This window comes from Spinacia oleracea, chromosome 5 (assembly GCF_020520425.1).
Source record: "Spinacia oleracea cultivar Varoflay chromosome 5, BTI_SOV_V1, whole genome shotgun sequence".
NCBI classification, from domain to species: Eukaryota; Viridiplantae; Streptophyta; class Magnoliopsida; order Caryophyllales; family Amaranthaceae; genus Spinacia; species Spinacia oleracea.
In genome coordinates this window covers 40822925-40837093 of record NC_079491.1, presented here as the reverse complement: position 1 = coordinate 40837093, position 14169 = coordinate 40822925, and the positions used below count along the sequence as shown (strand labels likewise).

The 14169-nt window shown below is 35.9% G+C and overlaps 1 protein-coding gene across 1 annotated transcript; it reads left to right on the top strand.

Annotated features, from left to right (window-relative positions):
* Positions 1 to 221: 221 nt before the first annotated feature.
* Positions 222 to 1524, top strand: LOC110786972 (ethylene-responsive transcription factor ERF024). Its single transcript, XM_021991564.2, has one exon. It carries the CDS (start codon positions 806 to 808, stop codon positions 1403 to 1405), a length of 600 nt encoding a protein of 199 aa, XP_021847256.1. The 5' UTR covers positions 222 to 805; the 3' UTR covers positions 1406 to 1524.
* The last annotated feature ends 12645 nt before the right edge of the window (positions 1525 to 14169 follow it).

The window sequence follows — 14169 nt, the reverse complement described above, 5'->3', positions numbered from 1 at the left end:
CTATCCTGTGGACGTAGCTAACACATTGTTGCTGAACCACGTTAAATTCTCTGCGTTCTTTATTACGTTATTAATTCTTTCTTTGCATATGTTATAACATAGATATATTAGATTATATTCAAAACCACATGACCGATTTTTAAAATTACAACTTTTCAATGAATGTCAAGCACGCAACTCATCCATAAACACGAGTAAATAAGTCATGCACGGAGGGAGCTGATTATGGGTGTATTATACTTTGAAACCAAGACAAAGACAAAGACAAATAATTAGAAAGATACATAAAAATCTCAAAAGAACAAATATTCTACCTGGTACCAACATAGATATCGGAAATAAACCAATCATACAACATCAAAGTAATTCAAATTATGTCAAATCATCGACACGCACGAACACACACGTTTTTGGAAGACAGGAAACACTGTTCTATTCCATTAATCAACCTCAGAACCCACACTCTCATCACTCACAATATCCCACTATTGTTGTTATAGTGATGGTCTGATGGAAGCCCTTTTATCGATCAGCAACTCTAAGAAATAATTACTATATGCCTGCATTTCCAACACTTGAAAAGCTGTCTGGCAACAAACTTACCAAATTAACTCTTACATTAACCAGCTATCCGCAAACGAGTGAAGTTCATCTTCATCTGGATTGCACTTTCCTCATCTCTAATCCAAGTGTTTAGGAAACTGAGCTGGGTATTACGCATATAAAATGGCTTCTTCCTTCCAACGAAGTTTCCTTGTAACTTACCCTACTCATAGTAATCATATCCGTAACCATAACCATAACCATGCATCGTCACACTCAACAAAATCCAGAAGGTTCCAACTACACTAGCAGTCAGTCATCTCGGTCTTCCTACAAAGGTGTAAGACGTAGGAAGAACGGGAAATGGGTATCGGAAATTCGAGAGCCTAAAAAACCTACTAGAATTTGGCTTGGTTCTTACCCTACCCAAGAGATGGCTGCTGTGGCATATGATGTGGCATCCCTAGCTTTGAAGGGCCCCAATACCCAACTCAACTTTCCAGAATCATCCCCTTCGTTGCCAGTCCCACACTCCACTTCTCCCAGGGATATTCAGGCAGCAGCTGCCTCTGCAGCTGCAGCTGCTGGGGCAGCTGCTGATGCATTGAATTTTGGAAGAAAGGAAAACCACGAAAATGATGCTGAAAATACTGATAAGGGGAAAAGGACTGAAGAATATTTTATGGATGAAGATTTGATATTTGATATGCCAAATGTGTTGACAAATATGGCTCATGGAATGCTTCTTAGCCCTCCTCGCTTGGATGTCCCTGCTTATGTTGATTATGATCATGGTTATGATAATGAAGAAGAAGATTATGGCAACTTTTCAGGAAATCACAACTTTTGGAATCAACCTTAGAAGAGAAGTAAACAATATACGCAGTATCCCTATAACTATATACTATCATAAACTCCAAGTCTCCAAGGAATATTTAACTTTCTCTTTGCTCGATCTTTTAGGAATATATATATAGCAATAACCCATGTTTCAAACTACATTTGTCATGGTTATTTTCTGATCAAGTTATATGCAATGAATTTGTTCTTATTGTATAAAATGTATCAAATCTTGTTTTGTGATTTTTGGTAATACGTAACTGTTTGTCAGCTAGGTCACTAGTAGTTTTCACTTTCACATTAGTTACCTTTGATCTCAATTTGACAATTAAGTTTTAACCATTTTAGCTATATAAATTTCATTACAAATTAAATATATTAATTAGATGACAACCAGAAACTCATAGGCACACTACAAAAAGTTGTACCATTAACGACGGGAAATCCCGTCGCTAAATGCCAATAATGGTTGATTAATGACGGGAATTCATGTCGCGAACCCGTCATAAAAAGAGGTCGTCGTTAATGGAAAATCCCGTAGTTAACCCGTCATAAAAGACATTTGCGACGGTTATTCCCGTCTTTGTTTGGTTGTTAGCCCCGTCACAAAAGGCTTTTGTGACGGGATTTTTAACCCGTCGTAATGAGGTTGTCGTTAAAGATACAAATTCTTCTTGTAGTGGCATTTGTCAGGGGAATTTGTTTATGTAGAACAATGCAAAAAAGAGATTATGTGCTGGTCGGGAATTAGGAGATTGTTTTATGGAATGGCATTGTAGATTGTAGAATGTATAGATTCAGTTGTGAATGAAATCAAAAGTATTGTAAAAAATTGGGTGGTAGCCAGGGGCGGATCCAGAAATATATATATGAGGGTCCAAAAATATTTATGATTTGTTTTCATTTTAGTGGGTTAAAGTTGAAATATAAATAGTCAAAATATTATAAATGCCGCAATAATAGCTTGGCGCGATTTCAATTAAATAGAAAATGAGCTTTCCATACATCGGATGAGATTACTTTATTACAAAATATAATTGTCATTGAACAAATAGCACACAAAGACACTAATAAAAAATGGAACATCATTCTCGACGTTTGTGGGACATTATAAATCTATATACGAATTAATTAATTAGACCTCTAAAAAGATAAAAGTAACATACAACTACAATTCTATAAAAGTGGAGTATCAAAATACATTACTAGAAGTATATACTACTAGTGAAGTATATCTTATGAAAAATATAAAACATTTTTGAAGAAAAAATGAGAGGAAAAAAAATGAACGTTCTTAAATGAATAAATTACTTAGGTAGAATTTAGTTCTGCAACCATTATGACAAAGATATTTCATTAAAATTTATTGTAAATTAAAGTTAATTATATATTCCGTATATGTTAACTATTTCAAGTGCAATTAATTTTCTCAAAATTAATTTAACAATTTTATTAGAAAATAATGGGAGACCCCTCAAGGGCATAATAGGTCCGCCCCTGGTGGTAACTTAGAGATTAGGAAAAATGTAAGTGGCGGAGATCAGGTGTGGACGTGTGGTATATCCAATGCATGCTTAAGACCGGCAAAAGTTACAGAAATATTATAGAAATAATGGCCAAGGGTTAGTTTTTTTGAAAAACTAGTCGTTGCTTAACAGATGGGCATACGGTGATAAAATGAAAGTTTATAACAGTCATTTAACGACCACTAACGGCAGGGCCATGTAATACAAGAAAATGAAACCTAAGGGGTATATATGGTGAATACCTGAAACTATGAGGGTATTTGGTACAAGTTGTTGCCTTTATTTTAAAGCTTGGTCCACAATAAATTTAGTGTGAACCAAGTCCATGTAAGCTAGAAATGGTGTCTCTACAAATACTCCGTACTTCTAAGTGAATTTAATCACAATTCACAAGTATATTTAATTTTTTTTATGATTTCTGGTATTATATGTATTAAATTTAAAGTTATGTCGTAATTGTAGTAAATAATACTTCTTCCTCTCTCAATGTCACAAGTTTCTCTATCATTGTTTTTAATTATGTGTGATACATCTAGTTTAGAAAGTTGATACATTAACAGTTTACATTAGAGAGATGTATAATTAAGGGATATAATAGGGATAAAAGTTTACTTGGAAGTAAACAAGTTATTCAAAACAAACCAAATCCACCTAGGATCATACACTAAAACATATCGGATTCTAAAGCTTTCACTTGGGCTGTTGGCTGTAGTGCTTGCAGATTACTTATAAGAAATATCGATTGCTCGATTCAGGATGAAGTTTTGATGCTCAAAGTTCAAGAAGGTGAAGGAAATTTTGCATGAAGAGATGTCAAGGGATGATAAGGATAGTAAGTGCTATCATTTGCTGTTTATAAAAGAGGTTTGATTTGTAGGGGTTACAGTTAAATACATAACATAATAGCGGAACAACCCCAAAGCCAGGAATCATGTATGAAGTACAGATCAAGCAGACTTACTTTTGTAGCGTGTTTTCCCTAGATTCAACGTATCACGAACACGAACAAGAACTCCAGATGTCGTTCCTCTACTTGGTTCACCGACACGTTCATATCGGTCTTGAGATAGATGGCTTATAAATCACTCAAGATATTTGCTTTTGGGAAGAACAGTTTGTAACGGAGGCACAAAGAGACTTTAGGTTTTCTCTCTTGTTTAGGTTAAAACTGATTAGGCAAGGTGTGTGGAGAAACATAAGGGTGGACTGGTGTTATAACCCTTAGGTTATAACACCAACCGGCCAAGCCACAAAGGCAAGAACGGGCCAACGTTTACTCGCACAAACCCACGAGCACACAGCCACACGAGCTGGGTCGTGGGCCTTACCGTGTGCGTTGTTGTTGTTGCTTGTCCCTGCGCGCGCCCAGCCGAGTTCATGGGCCTTGCTTGGCGCTTGCACGCTGATGCGTCTCGACGGGCCTTGCGTGCTTCCACCCTTAGCCCGTTGGGCCGGAAAGTGTTGCCTTCTCGTATTTGCGTCTAATGCCTTCCGGCGATTATTTATCGTATAGTGCTTTGACGATCCAATGTCGTGCAAATAAGATTATTTGTTTCACCTAGCTTACGAATATACGCAATACAATATACGATTCCGATCCAACGTCATATCGTATATTTATGTTTTTCCGAACTAATTCCCGAAAAGATATTAAATGAATTTCCGATTCATTTAATCCGGTGCTCTGTTACATGCCAATGTTGTGACCTTATAGGTTCAGTCAAGAGTAAGCTGTGAGCCTAATATAGATTAGAACTCACTCATCGAAAGCATTGCTCCAGCCAGCTGTTCCGATCACTTGATTTCACTGAATTAATTGTTCGTAATTAATCCCTACCTTGGTATTAGACTAATGCACCTTTGGTGAAGGACATGTTTCCTTCAGTCTCCCACTTGTCATTCAGACAAGTGTGCATTCACATTCCTTTGTCGCTTAGTGTTACTTGCTGAACATAAGGTAAGATCAAAGCCATCCTTATTAGGTCCAGAAGTGTTTCTCGATTACAGAGTTCAACTGTTAAACTTTTACAGAAGGTTAAGCCTTAACCATTCTGAGCACGCCCATGCATTTTCACAGTTTTTAACTCTCCGAGAGGCCTTGTAACACAACAACACCATATCCTATCAAAGATAGGAGGACAATCCAGTCTTGCAATCTATGAACACTGACTTTGATTCATAGTACGCCCAATAACTATTTTTATAGTCTTCTTTTACGGTGCGACGGTAAGCGAGCATCAAAGCGAACTAATCTTCAAACGAGAAATCATAATTACTCATGTTTTGAGGAATGGTTCTAATCACCATTAATGAGAACTACTTATGACATGACTTTGATATCTTAAAGTGTTCTCATGGTCAATCCGATACAAGATCCATTAAGTATCTATGCAAAAGATTTCTGACATAACATGTCCATCTAATTCAAGAAACTGAACTATAAATCTACTTGCAATCTAATCTTCATTAGTCATTGGTCGTCCAACCTTTCAATGACCTGGATTAGGGATCCTTTGTGACTTCAATATTCAAGTTCACTTATGGGTGTTTCTTTGTCAAAGAATCCATCTTGACATCCCATTTGAATGTTTTGAATCACTTGGACTTTTTATTTAATACTAAACAAAAACTAAATGAATATGACATAAAGAATTTCATAAATATGAAATGGTTAAACCAATTATTTTAAACATGGATCTAACTGATGTTCTAAAACAAAACTTATAAAATCAAAGCCATTCTCTAACATGCTTGATTCCCATGGTTGCTACATGTGCGTTGTGTTTAACTTGTGGCAACGGTTTAGTCAATGGTTCCGCGACGTTGTCGTTAGTTCCAACCTTGAAAATCTCAATTTCTTTGTTCAACAATTTCTCGAAGTATGTGAAATCGCCGCAGTACGTGCTTGGACTTCTGGTGGCTCCTAGGCTCCTTTTCCTAGGCAATGGTTCCACTATTGTGGCAATACAAAGCCATTGGTCCTTTTATGGAGGGGATAACCCCAAGTTCTTCGATGAGCTTCCGAATCCAAACAACTTCCTTTGCTGCTTCTGAGGCAGCAATGTACTCGGCTTCAGTTGTAGAATCCGCAATAGTGCTTTGCTTAACACTTTTCCAGCTTACTTCTCCGCCATTGAGGCAGAACACAAAACTAGAGTGTGATCTGAAATCATCTATGTCGGTTTGGAAGCTTGCGTCCGTATAGCCTTTAACAATCAACTCATTTGTACCACCATAGATAAGAAACTGATCCATTGTCCTTTCAGGTACTTTAGGATATTCTTGGCAGCAATCTAATGCGCCTCACCTGGGTCTGACTGGTACATGCTCGTTTCACTGAGTGCGAGCGAAACATCTGACCTTGTATAAATCATAGCATACATGATGGATCCAATAGCCGAAGCGTATAGAATTCCACTCATCTTTCTACGCTCATCAGATGTCCTTGGACACTGAGTCTTGCTTAGATATACGCCATGTGACATGGGTAGATGGCCTCTCTTGGATTCCATCATACTGAACCTAGCTAGCACTTTGTCAATGTAAGTGCTCTGGCTTAGTCCAATCATCTTCTTAAATATATCCCTATAGATCTTGATGCCCAATATTAATTGTGCCTCTCCTAAGTCTTTCATTGAGAAACACTTTCCAAGCAAAGCCTTTACAGACTCCATCATAGGAATGGCGTTTCCAATAAGCATTATGTCGTCAACATACAAGACTAGCTAGGAATGAATTTTACTCCCACTGACTTTCTTGTATACACAAGATTCGTCCTGATTCTTTATGAAGCCAAATTCATTGATTGCTTCATCAAATCGTATATTCCAACTCCTCGATGCTTTCTTTAATCCATAAATGGATTTCTTAAGCTTGCACACCTTTCCTTGATTCTTTGGATCAACAGAACCTTCCGGCTGTGTCATGAACACAGTCTCTTCAAGAACACCATTCAAGAAGGCAGTTTTGACATCCATTTGCCATATTTTATAGTCATGAAACGCGACAATCGCAAGGATTATCCGAATAGAATTAAGCATAGCAACTGGAGAAAAGGTTTCATCGTAGTCAACGCTGTGAACTTGCCTGAAACCTTTTGCTACAAATCTAGCCTTGTATATGTATACAATTCCATCCTTGTCTTTCTTCAATTTGAAGACGTATTTTCTTCCGATAGGTGTAAACCTATCCGGCAATTCAACCAAATCCCAGAATTGATTTTCAGACATGGAGTCTATTCCAGATTTCATGGCTTCTAACCATTATAAGGAGCTTGGGCTCGGCATAGCTTGCTTAGATTTTTATCAAATTTGGTTTAGGTGATGATTCAAATTAATGAATCCAATCAAAATTCTAATACATGAATTTTTTAATTTTCCATATAAACATTAAATCATATTCCGCTTCTCACCTAAATAAATTTTAAGATCTAAATAACTAACAAAATTGATTTACGATCTAAAATTCATTAAATTAGGTAAAAATAAAATTAGGGTTTATACTTAATATTTATGGACGAAAAAATTACCATAAGTCCGTAATATACCCAAGAATAGTAGGAGAAAATTTCAATTAATTCCGAGTTCATTAGGTCGAGCAATTAATTGAAAAAGTTTCCAAATCTAACGATTTAATTCATTAATTAACAAAAACACCCAAAACTCAATCTTTGCGGCCTGTTTTTGAGATTCTATTTCTATATGTTGATCTTAAAACGCCGTTTTCAATCAGATTAGGGTCAGAAAATTCGAATTTCCGACATTTTTTGAATTCAGAATACTTTCTATGACTTATCCAATAATCCAGAAAAATTCGAAAAATTCACGAAAAAATTCAGAAAAATTTGACAATAATCACAAACATAATGGAATTCCAATAAGTACTTTAAATACATGTTGGTCATTGTAGTGGGTGTAATTTTCCCACACATGGTTTTTCCCCCTACGGGTTTTGAGATTTTGAATTTCGAAGGAGTCGCCACCAAACAATATTTAAGGGTCTGGTTTGGAAAGACCAAAGTTGACTCTTGTAGATAAGGCATTGAATCTTAGAAATCGAATGGGTGAGATTCGGGCACGGGAACAAACCGCTTATTTGGCAAGCTTTAAAAGTACATTCGAATGCATGACAAGGATTGTTTTCGAGAAATCCTAATCATGATACTAAGTCGGTTGGATCATGCATTTTAGGACATCGAAATTGCTATTTGTATGTGATCACTTTGCTTTAAAGTTAATTGAAGGAACCTAAGGCCGGTTTGTCCAAAAATTATCTTTGTTAAGTGTGATGTAACCTTTTGTATATTATTGAATTTATCATGTGAGGTGATGAAAGCAATAAACATATAAAGCATCATCACAAGAAAGGAAGGAATTACTGAAATGCGTACAAAATGACATCACCTTAAAAAAGGTGAGTAAAGAGTGAGGAATTGAAATTGCAAAAATAAAGGTGCGATATTGAAAGTGCGTTATTGAAATGCGATATTGAAAGTGCGGTATTGAAAGTGCGAAATTGCGGTATTGAAAGTGCGATATTGAAATAATGATATTGAAATGACATTATTGAAATTGCATTATTGTACTTGACATACGAACGCCAAACAACTACTTAATAATAAGTGTGCCCGACACGAATTCAATTCTCTAGAAAATCTCAACTTTAGATGAGTTGCTCATGATTTTGATTATTGAAATAGAACTTGAATATTGAACTTTGAATATTGAAATTAGGAGACTTGGTTCTTAAAGATTAGAGCTATTAATGTTAAAGGCCTCACCTTTAATATGCTCCATAACTTGAAATTGATTCTAGTTTAAGGAGAAGTTGATATCACTAAAACATCATTGAATATTGAATATAGAACTTGAATATTGATGATAGAAATTGAAATGCTCATGTGTTCTAGTTTGGAAAAGGGTTTGCACTTTTCCAAAAATCCTTGAACTTGTATAAAGTTGGGGTTTTTGATGATTTGATGATGATTGTTGTAAGGAATACTTTCAAGGATGAAAGCTTCAACTTACTAATCATGTTTTTTGAAAACAAAGCATAAAGATTGAACCTTGAACTTGTAGAAGGAGTTTGGATTATCATTTGAGGGGGGGTTTCAAGTATGAAATCCCCTCAAAGATTACTCTTTTTTGACATATCCTAGTTCAACTGTGTATGAATCAACACAAGAACATCATAGGATTAGTAAACTTGAAATTAGAAAGGTACGTAGAAACTTTGATTTGGAGAGTCCTTGGAAACTTACCTAGATTTAGGTGTTGATTAATTTCCAAGCTTGGACTCCCAAATTGCTTAGGACATTAGAACATTGAACTTATATCTTGAAGTGTTTGTATGAGTGTGTTTTGTAGAAATTTTATGTTGAATATTAAACGATTTGAAGCTTGAACATTGAAGGATTTGAATATTGAATTTTGAAGAGTTTTGAAGTTGGCAGAGCTTCGCTACTCGGAATTGAGAGATTCTTGTCCCGTTTGTTTGTGGAAAAGGGGGGTTATTTATAGGAAAACTTGTTGGGATTAGGGAACACCAGCGCCAGGCGCTGGCCTTGCGCTAGGTGTAGGTACACGTGGCACAGGACAGCTGGTACAAGCCAGCGCGCCACTTTTGTCCTTTTGCGCGTTTTGGTGGTTTGCAAAAGATGCTCTTTGTATACGTACCTTCTCCGTCCTTTCTAGTTCCTTTCCCTCCTTCACTTCTCCACCCCGTATCTCCCTCCTCTAACCCTAGATCTTCAACCCACAACAAGACCACTACCATCTTTGACGCCGCCGCCAGACCGCCCACCGCCGCTTCGGCTTCCTGCTCCGGGAGCTCCACCACCTCCGTCACCTCTTGATCTTTTCACCAACGCCGCTCGAGCTTCACCATCAATGGCGACTTCGAGCTTCATCTATGCAACCTCTTAATCATGGATTTATATAGTCAAATTCGACCATAAAGCCTCCAGATATGGTGTTTTCATGGTCGAATTAGACCATTTAAACCTCAAATTTTCCCATGAAAATGTGAGAAAAGGAAGGGGAAGGCGGCGGCGGCGAGGGAGAAGAGGTGGTGCCGGTGTCGCCGATTTCTTTGATTTCTCTTCCTTCTTCTCCGGCTTAGGGGTTTTCTCCTTTGCTTTCTTCTCATTCTCTTTGTTCTACCAAACAATATTCTAAATCAAAGGGATTCATTCCCATTATTTTTCTTTCCCTTTGTTGATTCCATTCCCTTTACCCTCTGTGAACCTAACGCCCCCTAATATTATTAGTTTGTTATGTACATATGTACAACATTACGTATGGGGTGATTGAAAGTAATTATTATTCTATGTTATTTTTTATGGTGTATTCATTTGACTGCAGTGTTCTACTTTTATTAAATTCATAAGAAGATAATATAAGTTCATTGCAAAATTAAATAATTTGATTGTTGCATGTTTTTTTTTATAATTGATGGGAAAATAATCTAAGTTCATTGCAAAATTAAATAACTTGAGTGTTGCATTTTTCTAGATTCATAAGATTGATTTAAATTTTTCTCTATCTTATTTTACTAGTTTTGAAGATTTGCTTGGAAATGGATAATCATTAATATAAGTCAAAAAAAAAATTAGCCACCAAAGTAGATATATAAGTCTTTAAAAACACCAAAGTAAAAGTTAGTATTTATTAAACACCAAAGTAGAAATATAAAGATTTAAAAAATACCAAAGTGAATTAGGGTATAACACACCAAACAAATATGAAGGGGGTTTAAAAACCACTTAAATAATCATATTCTTATTAAAATCTGAATTTTTAAATAAAAAAACGTTTTAAAGTAAAAAAAAATTGTAAAATTCACGTGAAGCAAAGGATACACACGAAATAGTACAATTCAAGATGAAATTATAATACCCTAAATCATGGATGATGATAGGTACTCAAAGGTCGAGATGATGAACACTGTGAACGTTATCATTGTACTTTTTGATTTTTTGGCATTGTCGATTGCAATTTATTTTAAAATACTTTGTGGAATATTAAGTATTGATCTGATCAAGCTACTGGTTCTCTTCTCTGTCGGCAATGTTTCTTGCCAAGTATGGTGGTGTGCTTTTTTGTTTAGTTGTCGATTTGTAATGCTGATACTATTTAAATTGGATGTATATGTTGAAACTTTTTTTGTTTTTACTTTTTCTTGTAACTGATGTAATTACTTCTTTATTTTTTTTGTTTCCTTTATTTTTTTGTTTTTTTTCTTAATTTTTTGTATTTTAGAATTAGTTGTTTTATTTATTTATTTAGCTTAGGTAATTAGCGAGTATGGGTTTTAAGTTATGGTTTCTCGGTGAAAATGAAATATTTGTATCACTCAGTTAATCATTTACCATTATAATCTATTCACCAAGTTTTTCTTGGAACGGGGACTAGATAGTTTGAGGTTAGAGTGTAATTCCTATCTTTTTTTCAATTTCATTTCTTTATCCCGCAGTCATTGTATTTCATTCGAAAAGGTGGGTCATCCGAAATAGTGAGCTAGGTACTGTAGACACCTAAATCGTGTCTCCCCATTGGGATGATGACGATACCATTATCCTTGTTAGGTGGTTGGAACAACTCCGTGCGGAAGTACCAATTGCTAGAACACATTCCAAAATCCAAGAGCCAAAGTCCAATCCCCGAGACCGTTCCCATTCCGGAACTCGGTACAAAATACTATTTCCAAAAATCAATTTAAAAATCCAAGTACAATCTCACCCAATGGACCACTCCATTGGTTTTACAAGGCTTTTTCCAGTCAAAATGACACTAAGCAATCCCAATTCGGGCGCCGACCCACAAAATCGAGCAAGCCGAGCCTCGTCCCGTAAAACAGAATTCAAAAAACCCGAAACGGCTTGTTTTTAGACGCAAACGAAGCCTTAATCCCCAAGCAATCACTACGTGCCAACTTCGTACAATTCGTACAAAGGTACACCCATTACAAGCCAAATACAAGGACGGCATCTTCGTCCTTGTTTGGCAGCTTCTAAGCTACGTCAGCAGCGCCTGGTGCAGCTGCTGCGCTGGACGCTGGCGTGGGCTGGCGTTTAGCTACAAATTTTCCTATTTAAACCCCTAATTCTGATAATTTAGGGAGGGCAAATCGAAAACAGAACGTCGTAATACAAAAATTACCACTCAAATCAAAATACAAAAACTCTCCAAAAATCTTATACAATCTCAAAGTTCTAAGCAATTGGGAGCTCCAAAAGGAATTCTAGCCTAAACCTAACTAGGTATTTTCGAATCCCAACCTAATCTACAATGTTTCTATAATTTCTATTTCAAAATGATTAGTAAAGTTGGCAGTTTGACACTTTTATTCTTAAAAGTGTCACTTACAACAATCATATACTTTTGCAAAATCCACACTTTATGTGATACAAATACAAAATTTCAAGATTCAATGATGTTTAAGGTTGTTTGTAATCACTTCCTTAAACTAGAATCATCTTCAAAATATGGAGTAATCACAGGTGAGGCCTTTCTAATGTTTAAAGGTCTAATCTTTGAGATTCAAGACTCCATTTCTCAATATACAAGTTCAAGTTTCCAAATTTCAAGATTCAATGATGTTTAAGGTTGTTTGTAATCACTTCCTTAAACTAGAATCATTTCAATACTTGGAGCATATCAAAGATGAAGCCTTTTTACATTTAAAGGTCCAATCTTTGAGATTCAAGACTCCTAAGTTCAATATTTCAAGTACAATATTTCAAGTTCAATATTTCAAGTCCAATATTTCAAGTTCAATTTCTATGTTCAAAATCCAAGACACTTTAGGTTGAGCAACTTGACCTAAAGTTGAGATTTTGGCTTTGAATCCGTGTCGGACGCACTTATTCTTAAGGAGTCGTTTGGCGTTGGGATCTCATGTGCTAATGTTTAAGTTCAATATCGCACCTTTCAATTATGCACTTCAATATTGCAATTTCAATATCGCACCTTTCAATTATGCACTTCAATATCGCAATTTCAATAACGCTTTTCAATATTGCACCTTTCAATTCCGCACTTTCAATTATGCAACTTTACTTGCTTAGTCCTTCTAGGCAATGTGGTTTTCCACCTAGTCCATTTCTAGGTGGTGATGTACTTTACTAATTATGCACTCATTTTCTATTGTGATGTTGCTTTACTTGTTTATTGCTTTCATCACCTCACATGCTAAATACAAAATACAAGGTTACACCATGCTTAACAAAGATAATTTCTTGGACAAACCGATCTTAGGTTTCCTTAAATTAACTTTAAAGCAAAGTGGTCACGATACAAGGTAGAAATTCTATTTGTTCAAAGTACTAAATCCAAACCCACATAGTGTCATGACTAGGGTTATTCGAATATGTTTTGTGCCATGCATTTGAATAATTTCTAAATTAAACTCGCGGAATAAGCATCTCTTTCCCTTGCCCGGATCTCACCCATCCGTTTCTAAGAATCAATGTCTTATCCTAATAGAGTCACTTTTTGGTCTTTCCAAACGGGACCCTTAAAAATGTTTGGTGGCGACTCCTTCAAGATCCAAAAATACAAAGGTTTCTAAAACCGCCCTCGTAGGGGAACACACTACGAAACGTACGAAAAAACCCCCCTACAGGTAGTCCGCCTATTTTATTTCCTTATCAAAAAAGAAAAAGAAAAAAGATGAACTTATTAATAATTAAGATGAACTTTTGACTTGACGGGTATGAATAATTATTGCTTATTGTTTATTGAGATGAACTTTTTGTTCTTTGAAAATAAAAACGTTATTTTTTATATTTAAAATTTCAGATTTTAACTAGAAAATGAATTAAGTGGTTTTTAAATCCCTTATGTTTCGGGTGTAAACAATCCCTTAGGAGGTAATTTGTCTGATTGAAAAGAGTCACAATGGATTAAGTAATAGCGGATGATTATCTTAATTATAGATGAATGTCTTAAGCTTTTTGAGCAATGTGATTAGTAAAATGTAATAAATGTGGCCTGCCTCCCACAGATGGGAGACAGTTGGTATTTATAGGTATAATAAATACAATCTAATGGGCCATTGATTAACTTGGGCCTGGTCTATCTGGTGGTCTTTGGGCCTTGGACTCAAGAACTCGAACTCGTCATTTATCCACAAGGTCGCTTGGAATCTTCTTCTGGGCCGAAGAGATAAATGGGCCTAAAAGACCTGGTACTAGTTTAGGCCCCAACAACTTACCCCCCAGACCTGTTATCGTTTGTGGAAACGGAGCGGGTCATAATTT

Coding starts and splice junctions, on each gene's coding strand:
- LOC110786972 (XM_021991564.2), top strand. CDS start 806: ATGCATCGTCACACTCAACAAAATCCAGAAGGTTCCAACTACACTAGC.